The sequence below is a fragment of the Musca vetustissima genome, unplaced genomic scaffold (genome assembly GCF_032173495.1).
Source record: "Musca vetustissima isolate MV318-11 ecotype Yass unplaced genomic scaffold, APGP_CSIRO_Mvet_v1 utg151401, whole genome shotgun sequence".
In the NCBI taxonomy this organism is placed as follows: Eukaryota; Metazoa; Arthropoda; class Insecta; order Diptera; family Muscidae; genus Musca; species Musca vetustissima.
The window spans coordinates 23,713-49,843 of NW_026883686.1; the positions used below are offsets into that span (position 1 = coordinate 23,713).

General features: G+C 34.2%; 1 protein-coding gene across 1 annotated transcript; it reads left to right on the forward strand.

Annotated features, from left to right (window-relative positions):
• The first annotated feature begins 1,372 nt into the window (after window positions 1-1,372).
• On the forward strand, window positions 1,373-15,985 carry LOC133330673 (4-hydroxybutyrate coenzyme A transferase). The gene is made up of 5 exons (XM_061539084.1): window positions 1,373-1,566; window positions 14,521-14,913; window positions 14,977-15,381; window positions 15,463-15,729; window positions 15,797-15,985. Exons 1-5 carry the CDS (start codon window positions 1,389-1,391, stop codon window positions 15,982-15,984), a joined length of 1,431 nt encoding a protein of 476 aa, XP_061395068.1. The 5' UTR covers window positions 1,373-1,388; the 3' UTR covers window position 15,985.
• The last annotated feature ends 10,146 nt before the right edge of the window (window positions 15,986-26,131 follow it).

Consider the following 26,131-nt stretch of genomic DNA (forward strand, 5'->3'; position numbering starts at 1 on the left):
TAGGCCCAGAAAAAATATTCTTTAATAAATCCACATCTTGTAAGGGCTCTGAAATATATTCTTTAATAAATTCACGCCTTGTATGCACTGAAAAATGTTTCTTTAATAAATACACGCCTTATGTAGGCTCTGAAAAAATTTTCTTTAATAAATCCCCATCTTGTGAGGGCTCTGAAAAAAATGTCTTTAACATATACACGCCTTATGTAGGCCTTGAAAAAATATTCTTTAATAAATCCACGCAACGGATTTGCTGTTACCTTTTTTTATAGTAGTATGCTAAAAAATTGTGTTTATTGTGTTTATCACCAAAAGTATAGATTTCCGCAAGAAATTTTAATCAGGGTCTTTGTGAAAAACATTTTCAAAGACCATCCCGGGCCATAACTTGACTTTATCCACAAATAAATTATTTACAAAAGGACTTAAAAGTGATCAAAACTTACCTTATGGTGGAGGGTATAAGATGAGGAGCCTCAGGAGTCGGTCATGTAATTGATCACTATTTTTTTCAGCAACAAAAAGTTCTTTGTTTTTGAATTGACCCAGCTTTTTTTAATTATCTGGATTGAAACAAAAATTATAATACTCGTGATTTTCTTTTAAATGTCGTGAAATAAACAATTTTTTAATTAAAATTTGAGTTTTTTTCGATCCACACAATAAATTGACTTCAGTTATTGTGAACTGGAATTATAAACCTTTACAATATTGCGTTACGTTTGCACTAACCAACCATTATCTAATGTGTTACTAACTGCACGTTACTTTACTTGCGATACGTCACTGTACGTTAGGTACTAATTTGTGCCTTATAACGTATTGCAAAATCATGTCGCTGAGCGACACATGCAGATATTTAAATATTAACAATAACAAATTATATTAGTAATAAAATATATATTGTTTATATATTATGTCTTCACTTATATATGCTACTTTTAATTGTTTTATTAGTATTTATTTTCCTTTTTTTCTTTCATTTGGTTACCGTTTAACGCTTTACGCCTTCATTGTGTCTCTCTCTTTGTGCAAAACGTCCACGAGTCGAGCGGAAAAAACGCCGGCACACACAGTTCTGCCACAAAAACCGCACAGTTTCTAGTTGTCCGTCTATCGGTAGGGTGGTGGTTGTGTTTTGCGAAAAGAAAATAAAAAATAAACAAATTCCCTATTTAGTGGTGGTGTTGTGCTAAAAAGAATTTCGGTTAGTAGTATTTGTAGCAACAACAATTGGAAGAAAAAAATAACAACACAATAAAAAATAATAAAACGGGCAAATTTTATTGCTTGAAAAAAAAATTCCAATTCTATTTTTTTTTGTTTTACCTTCTACAAAGTTCTGATTAGAAAAATATAAATTTTTAGGAATAGTAACAACAACAAACATGGCTTCAATGTTAACAAAAAACTTGAGACGTGTTGTCGGTGCTGGAAAGCAGCCAAAATTAATGTTAGCTGCCCTTAATAACAGCTTCTATACTTATGCCAATGAAATTTCGCATCCATTGAATCGTGTTCCACCAAATGGAACACCCGAAGAAGCTGTTAAATGCATTAAATCCGGTAAGTTGTAGCAATAACTTTTTTATTTATTCCGATCTATCATTTGATTTTTGACAATTTAATCATTTGGATGTGTGTGTGTTAGTTGTTGTACTCTGTGTGTTGCATAAGTGAGCTGAGAGACGGCGACGTTTATTAATAAAATCTAATTTCTCCATATAACTGAAAAAAAAAAACTAAATCATGGAGAAGAGAGTGTGTGGGGAAGGTCAATGGTAGAATGAATATTGGCGAATATTATGTCGGTGCCAGCAAATTACTTGCGGTTATGTAACTTTTCCTTTTAGAGGAATTTATTTTCTATTAAATTTTTATATATTTTTTTTTTGTAACTAACGGTAATTTATTAAAATATTTTTTAAAGCAAAGAAATTATTTAAAGGCGACAATGAAAAGACGTATTGGCACTTTAAGTACATTGATTACACACACTCATAATGCACTCTCTTTTGCTATCTCAAGAAGAGATAAGAAGAACTTTTGTTGACAGCCGTCAAACAGTGTAATTGTTGTTTTTTGATAGATGTCACAAATTTAGCCCGCCTTTATCCTTACGTCATAAAATGCCAAGCAATATTTCATCAAATTAAGATGCCTTTTTTGAACAATTTTGGAAATCAATTAATGCAAAGAAAATTTTGTAAAATGATTAAAGGAGAAGAGGGAGAGGAATACATTCCCCTTCCAGAACACACATTCGCAGTATTAATACAATAACAAAATATGTAAATAGAAAAAAAGAAAGCACAGTAAATTGAGTGACAGGCCGGGGCCATCATCCAGCAGAGCAGCAGCAACACTGCCAGCAGTAGAGGGAAATGAAAGCAAAATAAATTAGTTCTCTGGTCATTTAATATGTGATTTGAATGAACAACAACAGCCAGCCAATTTACTTGCCAGCGAAAACAAAATGATAACAAAATTATTTTGTTTGTGCAGAATTTCCAATTCCCTACAATAGTGAATGCATGGATAAATGACGAAATTACTTCAATTGGTTAGATTTGATCGATTTTTATTCAAAATCATTGGATATTAATACTTGTCATAATTTTGTATTTTTTTGCAGAGAAGATTATTATTCTCCCACAGAACGAAAAGATATTAGAAACAGGAACTCATTAATGAATGAATGTCGATTTTTTAAACCCCTATGTCCGATATCTCGGAAATGGGAACTATTCAACTATAGCGAATGCTTTGTCAGAAGGCATATATCATCAATTTTTATTCGAAATTATTGCAAATTAATATTTGTCATATTTTTTTTATATTTTTGCAGGGAAGATTATTTTCCTCCCACAGAACGAAAATATATTAGAAACAGTATTTTTTATGTCCGAAATGTCGAAAATGGGAACTATTCAACTATAGCGAATGATTTGACAAAAGGTGTGATTACTTTAATTGGTTAGATATGATCAAATTTTATTCGATTTTTTTTTTTTTTTTTTTTTTTTGCAAATGAATGCTTGTCATAATTTAGTAATATTTTCTCAAATTCATAATGTAAAAATTGCAAGTTATTTACTTAATATTTACCCCCGGAAAATAAGTAAAAAGAGGAACATATATTTTGATTCTAAGGTTAGGTGCAACTCTTTAGTACTTCAAGCCGATTTTTTAACAACTCGGACTCGAAAATGGGACCAAGTCAACTATAAGGAATGCATTAATAAAAGACGGAATTGGCTTAATTGGTTTATTAATCTGTATTTGAAAACATTGCAAATTAATATTTGACAAAATGTTGATTTTTTTACAGGATTTAACCGTGGCTCAAATTAATAATGTAAGAAATTACACTTTTTAACACATTAGTACCGAAAGTCGATAGTTTGGAACATGAAGTTTCCACAACCGATATTTCGGATTAGATAATGAAAAAAGTCAAATTTATGTACACCGATTGTGGATAGTTTTAAAATGTTTACCACATTTATCCCTGGGTTGCTGATTTCTAAGATATACTTTCAAATTAAATTCGTGTTTTCCTCTAAATATACCGCTTACGATCACGGATTAACGACTCTTTAGAGATGTTAAAAATTTAAATACACCAATAAAAAATTCGGTACACTTGACCGGACCTATAATTAAACCGAATTTGTTATTTGTGTAGCCACCTTTCCCAATCACCTGAAAAAAAAGTCAGTAGTTAAAGGAACATAACTTAGCAACATAGTAGGGAATGCGATAGCCGATGAGCTTGCTTGCTCCTCCAATCTATCGATTGTGGGATCTATATAACCTTTATTGGAAAAATCCGTATGAGCTACTGCGAGACAATCGGCAACATATGGTCAACAGATCCTGTTGACCATTGATAATCTAGCATTCGGATCTAGCATACCGAAATAGCTTGGTGTCTATTCCGGTATGCTAGATCCGGTATGCATATCCTAAGCTTTGTTAGGTTTTCTACACTCTATAAATTTCCACTATCTTTCCTCTTTTCCACATTCTTTTCAAGTATCAAGGATGAGCACAATGGACAAATATATCTTAGAGAACGGCTGTAAACGGCAGCCGTACATGCCTTAACCTAACCTATAGTTAAAGTAAAACTAGAATATAAAATTTCGAATTTTCCAAACTGCCTAGACGAGAAATTTTAAATCCCCATCCGATATAATAAACGAAAATTTGAAAAATATTACGATTAATTGAATATTTGAACCCAACAAATTGGAAATTATTTTTTTTCTCTCTACGAAATAAATTAACATTGAAAATTATATGCGGGCATATCTACATCCAGGTAAACTATATATGTTGAGTTTACTGCCACGGAAGTCGTGATGTTATCCTGGCGTACGGTAACAACCTTTATTTCGGCATGAAGAGTCGTTGAAGTCATGGGTCGTTGAAGTCATGGCTTATGGCTAATGAGGCTATATTGGTTTTAGACCCCCTGGTTACTATCGAAAGGATAACCGATTTCATCCAAAATTTGCTCATCGTAATATCGAGCCATATTCGCCAAAAAAACGTAACCCTCAATTTGAAATTTTACAGGAGAAGGTTTTGTTTTAATAAATTCAGATTTAATCTAGCATACCGATCTAGCATTCGGATCTAGCATACCGAAATAGCTTGGTGTCTATTCCGGTATGCTAGATCCGGTATGCATATCCTAAGCTTTGTTAGGTTTTCTACACTCTATAAATTTCCACTATCTTTCCTCTTTTCCACATTCTTTTCAAGTATCAAGGATGAGCACAATGGACAAATATATCTTAGAGAACGGCTGTAAACGGCAGCCGTACATGCCTTAACCTAACCTATAGTTAAAGTAAAACTAGAATATAAAATTTCGAATTTTCCAAACTGCCTAGACGAGAAATTTTAAATCCCCATCCGATATAATAAACGAAAATTTGAAAAATATTACGATTAATTGAATATTTGAACCCAAAAAATTGGAAATTATTTTTTTTTCTCTCTACGAAATAAATTAACATTGAAAATTATATGCGGGCATATCTACATCCAGGTAAACTATATATGTTGAGTTTACTGCCACGGAAGTCGTGATGTTATCCTGGCGTACGGTAACAACCTTTATTTCGACATGAAGAGTCGTTGAAGTCATGGGTCGTTGAAGTCATGGCTTATGGCTAATGAGGCTATATTGGTTTTAGACCCCCTGGTTACTATCGAAAGGATAACCGATTTCATCCAAAATTTGCTCATCGTAATATCGATCCATATTCGCCAAAAAAACGTAACCCTCAATTTGAAATTTTACAGGAGAAGGTTTTGTTTTAATAAATTCAGATTTAATAAAGCTATTATTTTGAAATTTAGAATTATAGTTTGAAACAAAACTAGTTTGTAACGAAACTAAATCTGAATTTATGAAAAAACCTTCTCCTATAAAATTTCAAATTGAGGGTTACGTTTTTTTGGCGAATATGGCTCGATATGTCTTCCAAATGTAAATCAAGTTCGAAGATGATATTCCCCAGTATTAAGTGAATTGACACAAACTTTACGCATCGTAATATTTTTACCAATCCTAGCTTAAGTCCGAAGATGGAACCCATCGGTCTACCCCTTCGAATGGAATGCTCGATTTGGTACAAACTTTTCATATCACAATATTTTTACCTTTGCTAAATCAAGTCCGAAGATGGAACCCATCAGTCCATTCCTTCTAGTACCTCCCCCACAAAATGTCAACATTTTGAAAATTTATTAATTCTATATCAAACGAATGGAACGTTGGATATATTTATCAAACCCAAATCATGTTTGGAAAGCTGAATACTGTCAATGGCAAATTTATGAAAATAGTGTGTAGTAATTCCGTTGGCCTCCGCAAACCATAAACTGGCGGTAAAGATCTGTCGACAAGGCCGACTGAAACTTTTTTCGTGTTTTCTTGGATATCGGTCCACTTCTTCTTGTACTTCCAGAACATATTATTGAAAATGAAGTTTTTTATATCATGCGAATTAATTTTGTACAACCTGATATGTTTACAAAGTCAATATCATACCCTACTTCAAATGGGAGGAAAGGACCTTTCCGTATATTTCTTCTAATACCTTCTCCAAAGAGGATCAAAAATTTGAAAACGTTTAATTTTTAATATAAAGCTAATTGATTATTCAATTTGATCTAAACAATACATATGTGAATATTTTTATTAAACCTTAATTGGGTCCGAAGATACCCACCTCCTTCTGGTACCACCCCGCCATGTGTCATTTTGAAAGCATGCCTATTTTATATGAAGCGAATAGATATCGGATTTGATTTATTGATTGGATATTTTTTATATTTTTACCATTACATTATATCCACAGATGAGTTCTATTGGGCCACTATTTACATAAGTCATAGGATGACATAGGCATTAAATGGTAAACCTATTCATTCTTTCCAATTTCCCAGCAAATTATTTCAAACAAATACTTTCCTAAGTCATTCGCTCGTGAATTCTTATTTAATACTAATTATATCATAATTGTTAACTAGCATATCTTATCTATAAAATTTCTTTTTTTTTCTTTAATTTTCCAGAACATAGTTGACCGTCTTTTTCCTAAATATTTGTCATACTGAAAATACTGCTCGATATTCCTCAATATTGTTTTATAGATAATAACTGGTATTGAAATCAATATGCTAATTTCAATATCAACAAATAAAGTCAAGTGGTCAATAATAAAAAAGTGTGTGTTGTGCTGCTGCAGCAGGGGCATATTGAAGTGAGGGCAGTAGGTTGTATTCAGTCTAGTTTGTTTTTTCTTCATTCTATTGTTACGTATATATAAATATAGAGAGATAAAAGCATATGCAAAAACAACAAAAACAACTGTGACATATAATAAAAAAGACATAGAGCTCCTGCTGACGCCACCCTCTCGTGTTTGTGTTCAGGGTGCCTAGTTTACTTATTAATCAACAAATTAACTTTGATAGGCGCTACCAACTTGCTGCCACAACAGAAAACAAAAATCACGACAATTTTTTTCCTCGTTACGTATTTCAGATTGTTGTTTGTGTGTGCATATATAGTTTCGTTCAGAGATAATACAAAAAACGACGTCAAATAGATATGACAATAGATCACAAGGGGCAATGTGTAGATAATACATAATGCTAGTAATGATGTGATAATTGGGGACCACAAGCAGATTCCAAGGGAACCACCCTCCCAAAAATAGTTTCCTATAAAAATTGTATGTGAGACAGATTTTATGCATGATTATTTGCAAAATTAATCAAATATGGATTTATACCACTCCAAAAATTCATATGATAACCAATAGAAATTTTCTCAGAACCACCCAACCCATTTGCTTATCGATTTATTCGTTTATTCCACAAATTGTCATTCTCTTTATGTTCGTCACCAAATAACCGATTTTTTCTTATCAACACTTCAAACATAATTTGTGCTTTTGCGAATATCTTAATAGCATATCTCTATAACCAATTATATATGTACTTCATATTAACACTATTTCATCCCACTAATTTGTTGATATATGTAATTAAATACATATGTTCACATATATATTTTTTATATGTGAGTGGATTTTCTTCACGTGCATTTTTTCATTGCAAACTTGCAAATAAATGTTAATTATACTAACAAGTCTCTTTAATTTTGCATTAACAATTAGCATTGTATAATAACAACAAAAACAGCAGTTGTGCACACTCACACATTGTATAAATATATATATACGGCCAGACAATGCAATTTTTTGCAAATATTTACATAAACTTTTTTCGAAAAAAAAAATTATTACCTTCAGCTGCTGTTCGATGTTCATTTAATTAAGTCAATTCAATTTGTTTATATTTATATTTGTAAAGAGTCATCGGAGAGGTTCTTCAGATAACTATCGACAAGTAAAGAGAATCGCTGATGCATTAATGTGGATCAGATTTAGCAATGACGCTTACTAGCTATTAGGAGGAATCCATTGTCCTGCTTCAGAATCTCTTTAACAGATATCTCCACTGGTTGGATTTTCGTCCCCATTTTGGTGATTATTGGTTGTATTGGGAACAGCGATAGTGTTGATTTCTTCATAATTGTTGGACCCAATTGGGAAGTCGTTAATGCAGCTTCAAACTTATAGTGCAAATTTCACTATTGGTTAAGTTTTTGTTCCCCATTTAGATAACCAATTGGTTGTACTGGGAACAACGATAGGTTAGGTTAGGCTACCGTTTAAATCCGTTCACTCAGAGACATTTGTCCATTGTTCTCATCCTTGGTACCTAAGAAGAAAGCAGAAGAGAAAGTGGAAAAGGGGAAAGATGGAAGTTTGGCCAGATGGTTTTCGAAATCCTGAATCCATGTTCGGATGGTCATCCGTTTCCGACTACCTTGCAGTATCTCAAACGAATTTTGCCACTAAAGTACCCAATGGGCGGTGGTACAAATCCTTCAATCGGTAGATTCGACAACTGTGAAACCGCTCGAGCAAGCTCGTCGTCTCGTCTCATTTCCTTCTATGTTGAACTCAACATAACTATACCCTACACAACTATGTCGACAGGGCATAGGCCGCAATTGTGGGATGAAGTGGACCGAAAACATAATTTTTTTTGTTTTTTGTGAAGGGAATCGGGACAAGTAATTATAAGAGTATTACTGAATATTAGTAATATTTGTTGACCTCTAGTCCGTCAAGAGGGGTTCTGGCCAATGAAGACCCCTATTGTTTATGGTAAAGATCGGTTAATATTTAGAGGATGAAATAGACCAAAAACTTTATTTTTGTCTGATTTTCTGGTCGATCCACAGGCCGCAATTGTGGGATGAAGTGGAGCGAAAACATAATTTTTTGTTTTTTGTGAAGGGAGTCGGGACAAGTAATTAGAAGAGCTTTACTGAATATTAGTAATATTTGTTGACCTCTAGTCCGTCAAGAGGGTGCAAACTGTAGTACCACAGAATGTTAGATTTTCGTGGAAGTTGCTCAGCTCACTGGTTTAACCATCCGTCGTTTATCATGAAGAGTATCCTTGCAATCACGAACCGCTTTTGAATTAATAGTGAACGACTTTAATGCCTTAAGGGCCGCATGATTATCGACACATATAGTCACCGATCCTATGCTATCCGCAGTAAGTGTTTTGACTATCTCAGCCCCTTTCGTGATTGCCAGGATTTCTGCTTGAAAAATGCTGCAAAGATCGTTAAGTTTATATGAGTTATAGGTTGCTAGTTCCTTGCAGTAAACGCCTGCACCAGTACCTTCCTTCATCTTCGACCCATATGTAAATATCGAAACAACGGTCAGAGGTAAACGGCCACTAGTCCAGGATTCACTACTAAGAAACTAATCTGATGTCGTTAAAGTTGTTGTGAGAGGGAGTATAATCACTGATGTGAGTACTTCCCTCCAAAAAGTCGCAAACTGACGGCGTGTAAAGGATACCAGCGTCGTCAAAATTCAGCGACTTCCAGGCATCCGTTTCCCGCATCCTCAGCCTGGAATTTAACCAGAGAATCAAGTGCTTGGAGATTCAAGATTGCATTCAAGGCTGTTTGTGTGTGCTTTTTAGCGCTCCAGTTGTCAGGATCGGGGCCGATCGCTGTGTGGTATTCATTTTAGCCAGCAGTATCTTCTTGTTGACCCCTTTTCCCTATTGGACCACCACAAAGGGGCAACAATTTAAAAATTTTTTTATACATGGAATGTCCGTTTCGGAAATCCGTTAGTTTTTCAAACTTAAATTAAGTTCGAAGATGAGGAATATCGGTTTCCTCTATGAATACTCAAAATTAAGCTGAAAACAAATTTTATAATGTCATAGGAGCGGACAATTCGATTTGAACCAAACTTTGCACAACCTCTATTATCTTTACCTAGTTCCTGTCCGAAAATGGAACCCATTGGTCCACGTCTTGTACCCACTCCCACAAAGTGTAAAATTTTTGAAAAAATGTCTGATTTGATGCATATTGTGCACCTTGTAATGAATCTGAAATGTGAACATCGATATTGTAAATCTTATATGAAACGAACAGAGTATCCAAAATTTTGTTAATTAAAATTATCAAAACATTTATTCGCATTGTTTATTTTGTCAGTATACAAGTACTTAATTTTTGTTATTTTTTCGTACGTTTGTCTGATAGCAGCGTTTCCAGACAGGCACTTTTTTTGGAACATTCACATGACATACATATATTTATTAAAATAACAAAATACCTACAAGAATTTAGCACCATTCAAATAGATAAGACTTAATTGCAGTGAATTTGGAATTTGTCGGGCGTTCTTTGTTTAAAATTATTTTTGATATAAATCATACGAGAATTTATTCATTCAATTTTTCGGATTTCAACCTTTGTTTGTTTGTACATGTTTCATATACATATATTTATTTTTGCTTTCTATTAAAACTGATAACTGTTCAGACAAAGTTCGATGTTATTCATTTATTTTTTTTATGTTCAAAGGTCCATTTTGAAGTCATACTCATCATCATCGCAATGATAGCATGTTGAAAATGTATGTATGTCGCTAATAAAATATATCAATAAGTAAAATCTCGAATGACTTTAATAGAAATATAAAACAAATATAATAAATATAGAATAGCAGGAAGACATTTTGCATTTTATTCAATTTCAATTAAAGAGTATTATATGACTATGAACCGCACAAACAAATATTTCTTTTTCAAATTTATAAAGAAAAAAGAAAAAAAAATGTATCTATAAAACTCTGGTGTGTACGCATTCTGGAATGTATTTATAAAAAGTATCAGGTGTCCTGTTAAACTTACCTAGGGTTTGGTGTTAATCACCGCCATCAATCTATTAAACCTCAAAAAAAATGTAATAGAATTGTTGCTCTGTTTCAAAACCTGAAAGATTTTAAAAGTATTCGATTTTTGTCTTTTTTATATTAATGTACTATTTAAAATTTACAACGCTACCGTGTAACTTATGAAATATTTCTAAAATATGAGGCATTTCTAACACATAGCCTATAATTTTTTTCAAAACAAAACATAATTTTTTAGTTTTCATATAAACATATTGGAATACGGTATTTTTCCATCCTTCGTCATAGTACATATTTGTCATACAGATTCCTAAACACTATATGACGTTTGTCCATGTTTCCATTTAATTGATCTAAAAATAAGTTTTTTTTTTGAAAATATTCATCTACGCAATATGAATAGCTTGCCAAATTTGTGCGCACATACATATATACACAAGGGGTATTTATAAGTACTTGAAGATGGAGGGTGTGGAATCTATATATTGGCAAAAACTATAATTGATAAATTAACTTTTGAGATTCTTCAAACGATACCATCTAATTTTTGATATTTTACAAGATTTAGCCGCATTATTCAACGGAGGAGACTTAAAATTGGCATTACGGTTTCTTACTATGTCGCGTTCATATACAAGCATACATATACATATTTTAAGTATTTCAATTTCAATGCAATTTATTTCAACATATCTAGACATAAATCCATGATCGTTGTCCCTAGGTGAATTTGCCAACCGAAGTAGGTATAAGTGGGCAATGTACACCGACATAATCTCCTTATAACATGTCCCCAATAATTTTAGGCATTATGAAGACCCATGGTTCAATCTGCCTGCTGGGAAACTTTGAGGAAGCAAATCGTTATTCATTGAATAACTCCCAATTCCCTGCATTTTTATATGTGTTACACATATAAGTGGCAATGGCTCAATTATAGGAAAGTTGTGGAGGCGATAGAAATATAAATTTTATAGATTTTCATTCATGTTTTTCAAATTTTATTTTGAGGATTCAAAAATATTTCATTTTCAAAATAAATATAATTTATTTGTTTGTTTACATTTTTCTGTCAAATAACGTTGACACTAGTATAACTTACAAAAACAAATTTCTATGTGGTTGTTGTATCGTTTGTTGTACAACAACACTTGCTGTTACCTTCTATTGTTATACCATGATGAAGACCCTAACCGTAATGGTTGGTAATATGGCATTTCGGGCTCTTGGAGTAAAATATTCTACGAAGCATCAAATGATGTTATTTTTTTGCTACTATAGAGGTTCCTACCTTCTCTGCATTCATGGCGATGTAAACCGTATTGTTTTCGCAACTCAAACCAAATACCCTATTTTTGTGAATATAAGGCGACTATGTTGCCTAGGTCATGTTGTGAGAATGGATGAGGATGCTCCAGCACAAGCCTACTGAAATATTTTTATGCTACGTCAAAAATGTGCCTCATCGAAGTATTGGTTTTCTTTAGTCAAAATACGTTTCAGACTATTTTGAGTTGATTTACAAATGTCCGTCCGTTTGGCTGGCTGGTGTGTACGATAACTCTAGAAGGAAGTAACCGATTTCAAACATAGATCAAAAGATGAAGTATATCGTCCAATCCTTCTGGTATCTCCCCTACAAAATGTTCCAAAGGACTATCCGATTTAAACTAAAACTGCACAATATTTTTACCAAGCCTGTAAATTGTTGGATGGTGGGACTTATTGCGCATTCTAGTTCTAGTACCTCCCCCACAAAGGGTCAAAATTTTAAATTTTTATAAATCCAATATTAAGCGAATGCAAAGTCCGATTTGATCCAAACTTTGCAAATCGTAATACTTTTACAAAACCCCTAGATAATGTCAGAAGATGGGACCCTTCAATCCACTCATTCTGTTACCACCATTCTGGACAAACGCGTAAAACTAAGCGACTATATATCACCAATCCTGAGATATAGATGTCGATATCACTAGTAGAGACGACTGAAACCGTAGCAACCTTCCTCTGGACGGTTTGGCTTTTATACAGACGGATCCAAGATGTAAGAAGTTACAGGGGCTGGTATCTACTGTGAAAGGATAGGCCTTGAGCTTACCTACAAACTGGATAGCAACTGTAGTGTTTTCCAAGCTGAAATTTTCGCTATTTGGGAGGCAGCGAAATTGATAAAAAGTATGGATGCATAGATCGTTGAACCGGTCACTATCTTTGTGGATATTCAAGCGGCTCTTAAAGCCATTAAATCCTGTTACATCAAATCTGAGGCCGTCCTCAAGTGTAGAACAGTTTTGGAAGAACTTACTTACAGCTATCGGCTGTGTTGGGTACCAGGACACCTAGAAGAGGATCTCAATCAACAGATCTAGCAATTGATGACTCAATCAAACCACGCATAAGGCCCGGAGGAAAGATCTTAACGTCTTTTTTATTCGTTAAAAAATCGATTTAGTAAAATTCGAAAAGTTCAGGTTCAGGGAAATGTCAATAAAATCGGAAAAATAGTCGAAGTTAGCAGTCGTAACATCGCCCAGGAGCTAAAAATCGACCATAAAACTGTTTTAAAAGCTGGATTCAAAAATAAGCTCCATGTTTGGGTACCACACTAATTAACAGAAAAATAGGATAGTCCGAATTTCGTTAAATTCTGATCTCTACTCTCAACAACTGGACCGTTTGAAAAGAGCAATTGACCACAAACGTCCAGAATTAGCCAATTGTAGAGGTGTCGTGTGCTACCAGGACAATGCTAGGCCACATACATCTACAGTGACTCGCCAGAAACTTTGGAAGCTTGGTTGGGAAGTGTTAATGCATCCGCACCAAGCGATTATCATCTTTTTCTTGCATCGCAAAATTTCTTTAATGATAAAAAATTGTTATCTAGGGAGTATTGTGAAAATCGACTATTAGAGTTTTTTGCAAATAGAGAGCAGGACGTCTATTTTGGAGGTATTATGAAGTTACCTTTAAAATGGCAACAAATCATACAACAAAATGGTGTATATTTCGAACATTACGAAGCATGATAAATAAAATCCTACAGTTCATATAAAAATAATGGATTTCATTTTTCCCCAACCTAATATTTTTGCATTTCCTAATTGGAAAACAATGTTGCAAAAATGCATTTTTAAAATTTTCAATTGAAAACATTGTTTAAAAAAATGAGTGTGTTCTGACAAATATTAATCTGTTTCTATCTATTTAAAAATAACCAATTAAGCTATTAGCAGTTGCATTTCCAAAAACAAACAAAAAACAGATGTGTTGCCAAGCACAAAGGCAGGCATTAAAATTCACTATAGCTTTAATACACATTTCGAAATGAAAAATAATGAAAGAAAAAATAATAAAAAAAAAAAAACAGTTCAAGGTGGTTTCTTTGCATTTGATTTGTTTTACATAAAATCTGCTCGCGGCTTATCAGTGCAACAACAACAACATAATAAACAGACACACATAATATAACATACAAACACACATATATATTTTTTCAAACTGAATGCATCAATGCAAGTAGCCAAGTGCAAGAATATCCGATTTTTTTTCCTTTTTCTTGGACTGCATTCAGTGAAAGAAAATTAATGTGTATTCATTTTCTTTTTCATGGCTAATCATTTTCACTTTTTCTTTCTATTTCATTTTATTAATTTTTTTCTTTGTTTTGTTTCTGCAGGTGATGTTGTCTTCTGTTCGGGCGCTGCTGCCACTCCCATCACTCTCATCAATGCCATGGTTGAACATGGCAAATCGAGTAACCTAAAAGATGTCACTGTCTGTCACATGCACACCGAAGGTCCAGCTGCCTACACTGAACCCGGCAATGATAAGATTTTCCGCTCGAACTCCTTCTTTATGGGCGGCAATGTACGTAAAGCCGTTGCCGAAGGTCGTGGCGATAACTTTTCGATTTTCTTGCATGAAATTCCACAATTGTTCTATAAGAAAATTGTACAACCCGATGTTGCCTTGATCCATGTTTCACCACCCGATCGTCATGGTTTCTGTTCGTTGGGTACCAGTGTGGATTGTGTTAGAGCTGCTTTGTTGCACTCCAAGAAAATTGTTGGTAAGGAAAAAATATCTCTCACTTTTTTAAAGAGAAATATTAATCCCTTTGTTTTTGTTGCAGCCCAAGTCAACAAACAAATGCCTCGTACCTTTGGTGATGCCGCTATCCATTCATCCCATTTCGATTATATGACTGAAATCGATGTACCCCTACCTCAACATGGCGGCAAGGGTCCCAGCGAAGTTGAGGCCAAAATTGGTAAATTGATTGCCGAGAATTTGGTCCATGATGGTGCCACCTTGCAAATGGGTATCGGTAACATTCCCGATGCTGTCTTGAATGCCTTGCACAATCACAAGGATTTGGGTATCCATTCGGAAATGTTTGCCAACGGTGTTGTCGATTTGGTTAAGGCCGGTGCCGTTACCAATCGCATGAAGAAAATGCACCAAGGTCGCATTGTGGGTTCCTTCTTGATTGGTAATCAAGCTTTGTATGACTTTGTCAATGATAATCCCTTCATTGGTAAGTATTAGCTACAGCAAATCTTTACGAAATTTCGGTTCATTCCATTAAAACAACATTTTGTTTCCTTATTTTTTTCAGAAATGTATGCCATCGATTATGTCAACAATACCAGCGTAATCAAACAACAACCCCGCATGACTGCCATTAACTCCTGCATTGAAGTCGATTTGACTGGTCAAGTGTGTTCCGATTCCATTGGTACACGTTTCTTCTCTGGCTTTGGTGGCCAGGTCGATTTCATTCGTGGTGCCGCTGAAGGTGTCGACGGCAAGGGTGTACCAATCATTGCCATGCCCTCCGTTACCAACAAGGGTGAAAGCAAAATTGTGCCCATTCTCAAGCCAGGTAAATTCACAAAATATAATTTGATTTTTGAAAATAAATTTCAAAAAAATTTATTTTATTATCCTAGGTGCCGGTGTTGTCACCTCTCGTGCCCATGTCCACTATGTTGTCACCGAACACGGCATTGCCTCACTGTTTGGCAAGAATATGCGTCAACGTGCTTATGAACTTATTCAAATTGCTCATCCCGATCACCGCCAGACCTTGGAGAAGCAGGCCTTTGAACGTTTGAAGGTTATGCCATCAAAGGATTAAACACCACCACCACGCCACGTAGCAGCACATCAACTTCTATACTTGTTAAACAATTTTGTTTTTTAGGGATTTTCGTTGTAGCCAACCAGACTTTTGCATATTAATTTGATTTGTTTTTTTATGAAAATGGAAAACAAATCAAATCGTATCCCTAGAGATTGTCTTAAGTTTAATTAAGCCATAAAATATAAAGTCATAAAATTCGAATCATCCAAAAAAGAAGAAATGAAAATCTATTGAATTTCAAATTAAAGTGTCATTTAGATATTTTTTAAAGTTTTTATTTTGTTTTTGTATTGTGATTAAATGAGAATTAGTCAAAAAACATTGTTTCAAATACCAAAAAATATAAAAAGTGAAAATTAATAAGCGAATAAAGTGTAAACCATTCCTATTTAATAAAAATGAATATTTTTGTATTGTATATTTTTCCAAAGGACCATACAAGGCGTGAAGTTTTTAAAGAATATTTTTCAAGGGTCCAAACAAGGCGTGCATTTTTTAAAGAGTATTCTTTCGAGGCCCAAACAAGGCGTGGACTTTTTAAAGAGTATTCTTTCGAGGCCCAAAAAAGGCGTGGACTTCTTAAAGAGTATTCTTTCGAGGCCCAAACAAGGCGTGGACTTTTTAAAGAGTATTCTTTCGAGGCCCAAAAAAGGCTTGGACTTCTTAAAGAGTATTCTTTCGAGGCCCAAACAAGGCGTGGACTTTTTAAAGAGAATTCTTCGAGGCCCAAACAAGGCGTGGACTTTTTAAAGAGTATTCTTTCGAGGCCCAAACAAGGCGTGGACTTCTTAAAGAGTATTCTTTCGAGGCCCAAATAAGGCGTGGACTTTTTAAAGAGTATTCTTTCGAGGCCCAAACAAGACGTGGGCTTTTTAAAGAGTATTCTTTCGAGGCCCAAACAAGGCGAGGGCTTTTTAAAGAGTATTCTTTCGAGGTCCAAACAAGGCGTGGACTTTTTAAAGAGTATTTATTCAAGTCCCTAAGGCGTGAATTATTTTAAAGAATAATTTTCAGGCCTATCTAAGGCGTGAATTTTTTATCGAATAAGGCGTGCATTTTTATGACGAATATTATTCAGGGCCTATCTAAGGCGTAAATTTTTTAAAGAATATTTTTTCAAGGCCTAAACAAGGCGTGCATTTTTTTGACGAATATTATTCAGGGCCTATCTAAGGCGTAAATTTTTTAAAGAATATTTTTTCAAGGCCCAAACACGGCGTGGATTTTTTAAAAAATATTTGTTCAAAGGATCAATATTTTTCAGGGCTTATTTAAAAAGATATTTTTAAAGACTACTCGATTTTATTATTTTCTTCGATATAATAAAGGAAAATTTGTTATCGTAGTAAAAAGTAGTAGATTCTTGTAGTACGGGAACAAACCATAATTGTTCAAAGGCTCAAGATTTTTCCAGGGCCTATCTAAGTCGTACATCTTTTAAAAAGCTAAACAATACTTGGATTTTTTTAAGAATAATTTTTTTCAAAAATTTGCTATCGTAGTAAAATAACATTCCGTTATTTTACTAATAGGAACTAAACGCAACTCATTTTAACACAGCATTGCCATATACGAAAAAATAGCCACACAACACAAATGCTTACTGAACACAGCTTGTTGGTACGTGGTGGTGTTGTCAGATTTAAAATGTTAGTTGTTAATCTATTGCTATTAAATTTTAAAAGTTAAACGACATTTACGTTAGAAATTATTACCGGGTTAATCATTTTTCTGAGGTCGAATGTTAAATAAATATGTTTTCAAAATCTAAAGGAGCGTGTGATTAAAATAGAAATCTGTTTTCCAGGACCATCAAAACTTCCACTTTTTATAAACATTTTTTCTTTTATAAAGAAAAAATCCACGCCTATTATAATAAGCCTTGGCGCATGATATGTATCAAGTGGAATGCTCATATTTTCAGGAGAAGCTACTTCACAGGACGATGAACCAAATTCCCTTGTTATGACGTACGGTCCGTCTCTCTTCGGAACAAACCTTGATGTTACTCCCTTTGACGCTTGGCTTAGCACATGGGAGGTAACCAAAACTGTGGCTCCAATGGCTCCAAAATGAGACTGCAACCTCCTGTGGAAGGTATATATTTTCTTGTTTGCATCTTATCTTTCTTGTTCACACTCCATGGAATCTTCAAGAATTTTGGATCGATTGCTCATGTATTTCGATATTTGAGGAATAAAGTTTTCCCTTTCTATTATCGATCTTAAATAGTGATGTACGTCATCCAATGTTCTCAATTCCATTCCAAATGTCAGAAATGCGGCGGAAAATCCCATTGATTGACATTTGGTAGTATTCATGGCAAAGCTAATAGCACTTATGTGGGTGGACCAAGTATTGTAATGTCCTTGAACACGAATAGCCACTTGTATTTTCATATCGCGATTTTTGTTTTCAACTTGATTCCCCTGGGGATAAATTGCGGTTGAATATTCAGGGATAATGTAATTTCCTGCATTATGACAGAAATATTAATATCCACTGATAACCATCAGCAGTTGGAGACAGTGGACCGAAAAGATCAGCATCTAGAACTTCAAAGCGTTAGTTGGAACTTGTTATTTTTGGACTTATGAAGTCCAACAGGCTTCATATTAGTTGATTTATATCGATGCAACCTTTGGCATATTTTGTTATTTTTGCTTTTATACCTGGCCAGAAATACCTATTAGATAATCTTTGCATGGTTCTCCACACACCATAGTGTCCAGCAGTACTACCATTGTGATATGCCTTTAAACTTTTAGCTCGCTCATGCTCAGGAACAACAAATTGTGCTTCATCGGTTTTATCATCATTATATCGATACAGAACACCTTCGTTTATTATGTATCCTCGATTAGCCCAATGGTTATGATGTATGATATCTGTATAATCTTTTAATGGGACATTTTCCAAGAATTTTTTCTGAAATTATTTTAATTATGACCAAATTAGAACACCCTTTTCTGCGAAGCCTATATATTGCCTTACCTTGGATATAACGAACTTCTGCTATGACGAGCAAATTTGAGCATTTTTTCAAAGCCTATCAGATCCTGATATATTTTTTTCCACCCCGAACCTCGATATCTGTATAATCTGTTAATGAGGCATTTTCCAAGAATGTTGTCTGCAATTATTTTAATTATTATCAAATTAGAACACCCTATAGTAATTTATCCCGACAGCCCATTAATCAATATACAGACTTGATAAATAGATAATATTGTCTGTAATTTTTTTTGGTGTATACGTATGTAGACATCAATTAAATGGAATGCATTCATACCATCCATATGTTATACGTTTGTTGGACCTTGACCAACCACGTTTATGATTTTACGTTGCGATTTTTTTAAGTCCAAGCATATGGTTGGACTTTGAAATACGTAACATTTTTCAAAAGTTATCATATTTTCAAATTTTTGATATTTTTTTTTTTTAATTCCAAAACTTTTTATACAATATTTTTTATGAACATCTAATCGGTCTGTATAATCTTTTTTAATGAGATATTTTCCAAGAATATTGTCTGAAATTGTTTTAATTAATGAACAAATTATAGCCACCCACCACCTAAAGTCACTTATCCCGAGACAGCCCACCATCAATCAATATACAGATTTGATATATAGATATTACTGTCGTCTGTAATTTTTCGTGTCGACTTGAATAAAATGGAATGCATTCATGCCATCCACCATATCTTATCTATTTGTTTTTTCTTTTTAAACATTCAAATACAAAATACACTATGCTGGGACCTTGAGAAAATATTTTTTTTAAACCCACATCTATGCTGGGACCTTGAGAAATTTTTTTTTTTAACCCACGCTTATGGTGGGACCTTGAGAAAATATTTTTTAAAAAAAATCCACGCCTATGCTGGGACCTTGAGAAAATATTTTTTAAAAAAATCCACGCCTATGCTGGGACCTTAAGAAAATACTTTTTTAAAAAAATCCACGCCTAAAATAAATTTTTGGGACTTAAAATTTAATTCTGAAAAAAATCATGGTAAAAAATTTGTCTTCTGTCATCTGTATCATTTTTCGATTTAAAACACAAGTTCCTGGTCATCCTTTTACAAATGTACACATTATTTTAAAAACGCATATTTAAAAACCCTTCGACACCAAAATATCAAATTACCACCAATACACTTGCTTTGAAAGTATGTCATTCGTTGCTTCGGATAGTAGGTCGGTCGGTCGACCGCCTGTTATTTACCTAATTTATAGAAAATAAATATTTGCAAATATTTAGTAGGTTCAGTCATCAACCCCACACCAATATTAGTTTTGAATAAATATTGTCACATTTACGGTGGCGTGTTTATTAAATGCACACACGCACAAAATGATTTGATTATCACCATTGTGCTAATCAATAAGTGTAAGTATATATCATAATTGTTATAAAATTTGAGTAAATAAAAAAAACACACAAAATATATTATGTGACAAAACACACAAGCTGGTGGAAGACATCAGCAGCAATGACCTGAAAAAATAATGAATGAATTGAAAAAATATTCTTTAAAAATCCACGCCTTGTTTGAGCCCTTGAAAAAAATACTTACTTAGCTGGCTTGTGTCAGAACTTTCGTTCCATAAGCCGAGCTTAGAAAAGATTTCCAGGCGCGTCGGTCTTTTGCGCAGTTTTTCCAATTTGAAAGACCATTTTCGGCAATATTGTCTTCGACTTAGTCTTTCCATCGTATTCGTGGCCTTCCCCTTCTACGTGAACCATCAGCTGGTTTGCTTTTATATGCCTCTCTGGGCTGAGGCATCTTTATCCATTCTCACAATACGTCTAACAATGCCGATGTCCGAGAATAGCTGGTACAACTCATGGTTCATTCGACGGCGATATTCACCGTCAACGCATATCGGCCCATAGATCTTTCGGAGAATTTTTCTCTCAAACACACCAAGAGCTGCCTCATCTGCTTGCGCAAGTACCCACAGATCCATATAACAGCACGGGTAGTATCAGCGTCTTGTAAAGTGTGAGTTTGGTCTGGCGGGAGGTGGCTTTGCTTCTTAACTGCTTTCTTAGAACATAGTAGCATCGGTTGGCCATCACTATCCTTCTCCAAATTTCAAAACTGATGTCATTCGTTTTATTTATGGCGGTACCAAAGTATATAACATCTTTATCGATGTCATCGGTGTAGGCGAGTAACATGTGTTGTTTGGTGTACAGAGTGCCATTTCTGTTCACTTTTTCGTCTCGTATGACCTTTTCCAGCAGGATGTTGATGTGAAAAAGATCACATGACAAACTGTGACCTTGTTTGAATCCTCTTTCGGTATTGAAGGGCTCCGAAAGGTCCTTTCCGACTTTAACTGCTGACCTTGTGTCACTTAAAGTTATTCTGCATAGCCGTATTAATTTTGCAGGAATGCCGAACATAGACATGGCTTTAAAGTTGAGCGGAGTAGGCTACCTGTTGTGTTTGCAGCTTTTCGCCGTTGAGTTTCCGTGTTGTTTTAGATCGCACCTTTGCTGCAACATTAAGGCGAGTGCGAACCTTGGCTGCTACAAGGTGGTAGTGGTCCGAATCGAATTTCGCTCCTCGGATCGATCGAACGTCTAAAACACTGGTGGATGAATGCCTCCCGTCTATCACAACATGATCAATTTGATTTTTCGTTGCTTGATCAGGAGTTATCCAGGTGGCCTTGTGTATATCGAGATGCTTGGTGCTGCTAACTACCATGTTTTTTGCTGCCGCGAAATCTTGGCCCTTGAAAAAATATTCTTTAAAAAATCCACGCCTTGTTTGGGCCTGTGAAAAAATATTCTTTAAAAAATCCACGCCTTGTTTGGGCCTGTGAAAAAATATTCTTTAAAAAATCCACGCCTTGTTTGGGCCTGTGAAAAAATATTCTTTAAAAAATCCACGCCTTGTTTGGGCCTGTGAAAAAATATTCTTTAAAAAATCCACGCCTTGTTTGGGCCTGTGAAAAAATATTCTTTAAAAAATCCACGCCTTGTTTGGGCCTGTGAAAAAATATTCTTTAAAAAATCCACGCCTTGTTTGGGCCTGTGAAAAAATATTCTTTAAAAAATCCACGCCTTGTTTGGGCCTGTGAAAAAATATTCTTTAAAAAATCCACGCCTTGTTTGGGCCTGTGAAAAAATATTCTTTAAAAAATCCACGCCTTGTTTGGGCCTGTGAAAAAATATTCTTTAAAAAATCCACGCCTTGTTTGGGCCTGTGAAAAAATATTCTTTAAAAAATCCACGCCTTGTTTGGGGCTGTGAAAAAATATTCTTTAAAAAATCCACGCCTTGTTTGGGCCTGTGAAAAAATATTCTTTAAAAAATCCACGCCTTGTTTGGGCCTGTGAAAAAATATTCTTTAAAAAATCCACGCCTTGTTTGGGCCTGTGAAAAAATATTCTTTAAAAAATCCACGCCTTGTTTGGGCCTGTGAAAAAATATTCTTTAAAAAATCCACGCCTTGTTTGGGCCTGTGAAAAAATATTCTTTAAAAAATCCACGCCTTGTTTGGGCCTGTGAAAAAATATCCTTTAAAAAATCCACGCCTTGTTTGGGCCTGTGAAAAAATATTCTTTAAAAAATCCACGCCTTGTTTGGGCCTGTGAAAAAATATTCTTTAAAAAATCCACGCCTTGTTTGGGCCTGTGAAAAAATATTCTTTAAAAAATCCACGCCTTGTTTGGGCCTGTGAAAAAATATTCTTTAAAAAATCCACGCCTTGTTTGAGCCCTTGAAAAAATATTCTTTAAAAAATCCACGCCTTGTTTGAGCCCTTGAAAAAATATTCTTTAAAAAATCCACGCCTTGTTTGAGCCCTTGAAAAAATATTCTTTAAAAAATCCACGCCTTGTTTGAGCCCTTGAAAAAATATTCTTTAAAAAATCCACGCCTTGTTTGAGCCCTTGAAAAAATATTCTTTAAAAAATCCACGCGTTGTTTGAGCCCTTGAAAAAATATTCTTAAAAAAATCCACGCGTTGTTTGAGCCCTTGAAAAAATATTCTTTAAAAAATCCACGCCTTGTTTGAGCCCTTGAAAAAATATTCTTTAAAAAATCCACGCCTTGTTTGAGCCCTTGAAAAAATATTCTTTAAAAAATCCACGCCTTGTTTGAGCCCTTGAAAAAATATTCTTTAAAAAATCCACGCCTTGTTTGAGCCCTTGAAAAAATATTCTTTAAAAAATCCACGCCTTGTTTGAGCCCTTGAAAAAATATTCTTTAAAAAATCCACGCCTTGTTTGAGCCCTTGAAAAAATATTCTTTAAAAAATCCACGCCTTGTTTGAGCCCTTGAAAAAATATTCTTTAAAAAATCCACGCCTTGTTTGAGCCCTTGAAAAAATATTCTTTAAAAAATCCACGCCTTGTTTGAGCCCTTGAAAAAATATTCTTTAAAAAATCCACGCCTTGTTTGAGCCCTTGAAAAAATATTCTTTAAAAAATCCACGCCTTGTTTGAGCCCTTGAAAAAATATTCTTTAAAAAATCCACGCCTTGTTTGAGCCCTTGAAAAAATATTCTTTAAAAAATCCACGCCTTGTTTGAGCCCTTGAAAAAATATTCTTTAAAAAATCCACGCCTTGTTTGAGCCCTTGAAAAAATATTCTTTAAAAAATCCACGCCTTGTTTGAGCCCTTGAAAAAATATTCTTTAAAAAATCCACGCCTTGTTTGAGCCCTTGAAAAAATATTCTTTAAAAAATCCACGCCTTGTTTGAGCCCTTGAAAAAATATTCTTTAAAAAATCCACGCCTTGTTTGAGCCCTTGAAAAAATATTCTTTAAAAAATCCACGCCTTGTTTGAGCCCTTGAAAAAATATTCTTTAAAAAATCCACGCCTTGTTTGAGCCCTTGAAAAAATATTCTTTAAAAAATCCACGCCTTGTTTGAGCCCTTGAAAAAATATTCTTTAAAAAATCCACGCCTTGTTTGAGCCCTTGAAAAAATATTCTTTAAAAAATCCACGCCTTGTTTGAGCCCTTGAAAAAATATTCTTTAAAAAATCCACGCCTTGTTTGAGCCCTTGAAAAAATATTCTTTAAAAAATCCACGCCTTGTTTGAGCCCTTGAAAAAATATTCTTTAAAAAATCCACGCCTTGTTTGAGCCCTTGAAAAAATATTCTTTAAAAAATCCACGCCTTGTTTGAGCCCTTGAAAAAATATTCTTTAAAAAATCCACGCCTTGTTTGAGCCCTTGAAAAAATATTCTTTAAAAAATCCACGCCTTGTTTGAGCCCTTGAAAAAATATTCTTTAAAAAATCCACGCCTTGTTTGAGCCCTTGAAAAAATATTCTTTAAAAAATCCACGCCTTGTTTGAGCCCTTGAAAAAATATTCTTTAAAAAATCCACGCCTTGTTTGAGCCCTTGAAAAAATATTCTTTAAAAAATCCACGCCTTGTTTGAGCCCTTGAAAAAATATTCTTTAAAAAATCCACGCCTTGTTTGAGCCCTTGAAAAAATATTCTTTAAAAAATCCACGCCTTGTTTGAGCCCTTGAAAAAATATTCTTTAAAAAATCCACGCCTTGTTTGAGCCCTTGAAAAAATATTCTTTAAAAAATCCACGCCTTGTTTGAGCCCTTGAAAAAATATTCTTTAAAAAATCCACGCCTTGTTTGAGCCCTTGAAAAATATTCTTTAAAAAATCCACGCCTTGTTTGAGCCCTTGAAAAAATATTCTTTAAAAAATCCACGCCTTGTTTGAGCCCTTGAAAAAATATTCTTTAAAAAATCCACGCCTTGTTTGAGCCCTTGAAAAAATATTCTTTAAAAAATCCACGCCTTGTTTGAGCCCTTGAAAAAATATTCTTTAAAAAATCCACGCCTTGTTTGAGCCCTTGAAAAAATATTCTTTAAAAAATCCACGCCTTGTTTGAGCCCTTGAAAAAATATTCTTTAAAAAATCCACGCCTTGTTTGAGCCCTTGAAAAAATATTCTTTAAAAAATCCACGCCTTGTTTGAGCCCTTGAAAAAATATTCTTTAAAAAATCCACGCCTTGTTTGAGCCCTTGAAAAAATATTCTTTAAAAAATCCACGCCTTGTTTGAGCCCTTGAAAAAATATTCTTTAAAAAATCCACGCCTTGTTTGAGCCCTTGAAAAAATATTCTTTAAAAAATCCACGCCTTGTTTGAGCCCTTGAAAAAATATTCTTTAAAAAATCCACGCCTTGTTTGAGCCCTTGAAAAAATATTCTTTAAAAAATCCACGCCTTGTTTGAGCCCTTGAAAAAATATTCTTTAAAAAATCCACGCCTTGTTTGAGCCCTTGAAAAAATATTCTTTAAAAAATCCACGCCTTGTTTGAGCCCTTGAAAAAATATTCTTTAAAAAATCCACGCCTTGTTTGAGCCCTTGAAAAAATATTCTTTAAAAAATCCACGCCTTGTTTGAGCCCTTGAAAAAATATTCTTTAAAAAATCCACGCCTTGTTTGAGCCCTTGAAAAAATATTCTTTAAAAAATCCACGCCTTGTTTGAGCCCTTGAAAAAATATTCTTTAAAAAATCCACGCCTTGTTTGAGCCCTTGAAAAAATATTCTTTAAAAAATCCACGCCTTGTTTGAGCCCTTGAAAAAATATTCTTTAAAAAATCCACGCCTTGTTTGAGCCCTTGAAAAAATATTCTTTAAAAAATCCACGCCTTGTTTGAGCCCTTGAAAAAATATTCTTTAAAAAATCCACGCCTTGTTTGAGCCCTTGAAAAAATATTCTTTAAAAAATCCACGCCTTGTTTGAGCCCTTGAAAAAATATTCTTTAAAAAATCCACGCCTTGTTTGAGCCCTTGAAAAAATATTCTTTAAAAAATCAACGCCTTGTTTGAGCCCTTGAAAAAATATTCTTTAAAAAATCCACGCCTTATTTGAGCCCTTGAAAAAATATTCTTTAAAAAATCCACGCCTTGTTTGAGCCCTTGAAAAAATATTCTTTAAAAAATCCACGCCTTGTTTGAGCCCTTGAAAAAATATTCTTTAAAAAATCCACGCCTTGTTTGAGCCCTTGAAAAAATATTCTTTACAAAATCCACGCCTTGTTTGAGCCCTTGAAAAAATATTCTTTAAAAAATCCACGCCTTGTTTGAGCCCTTGAAAAAATATTCTTTAAAAAATCCACGCCTTGTTTGAGCCC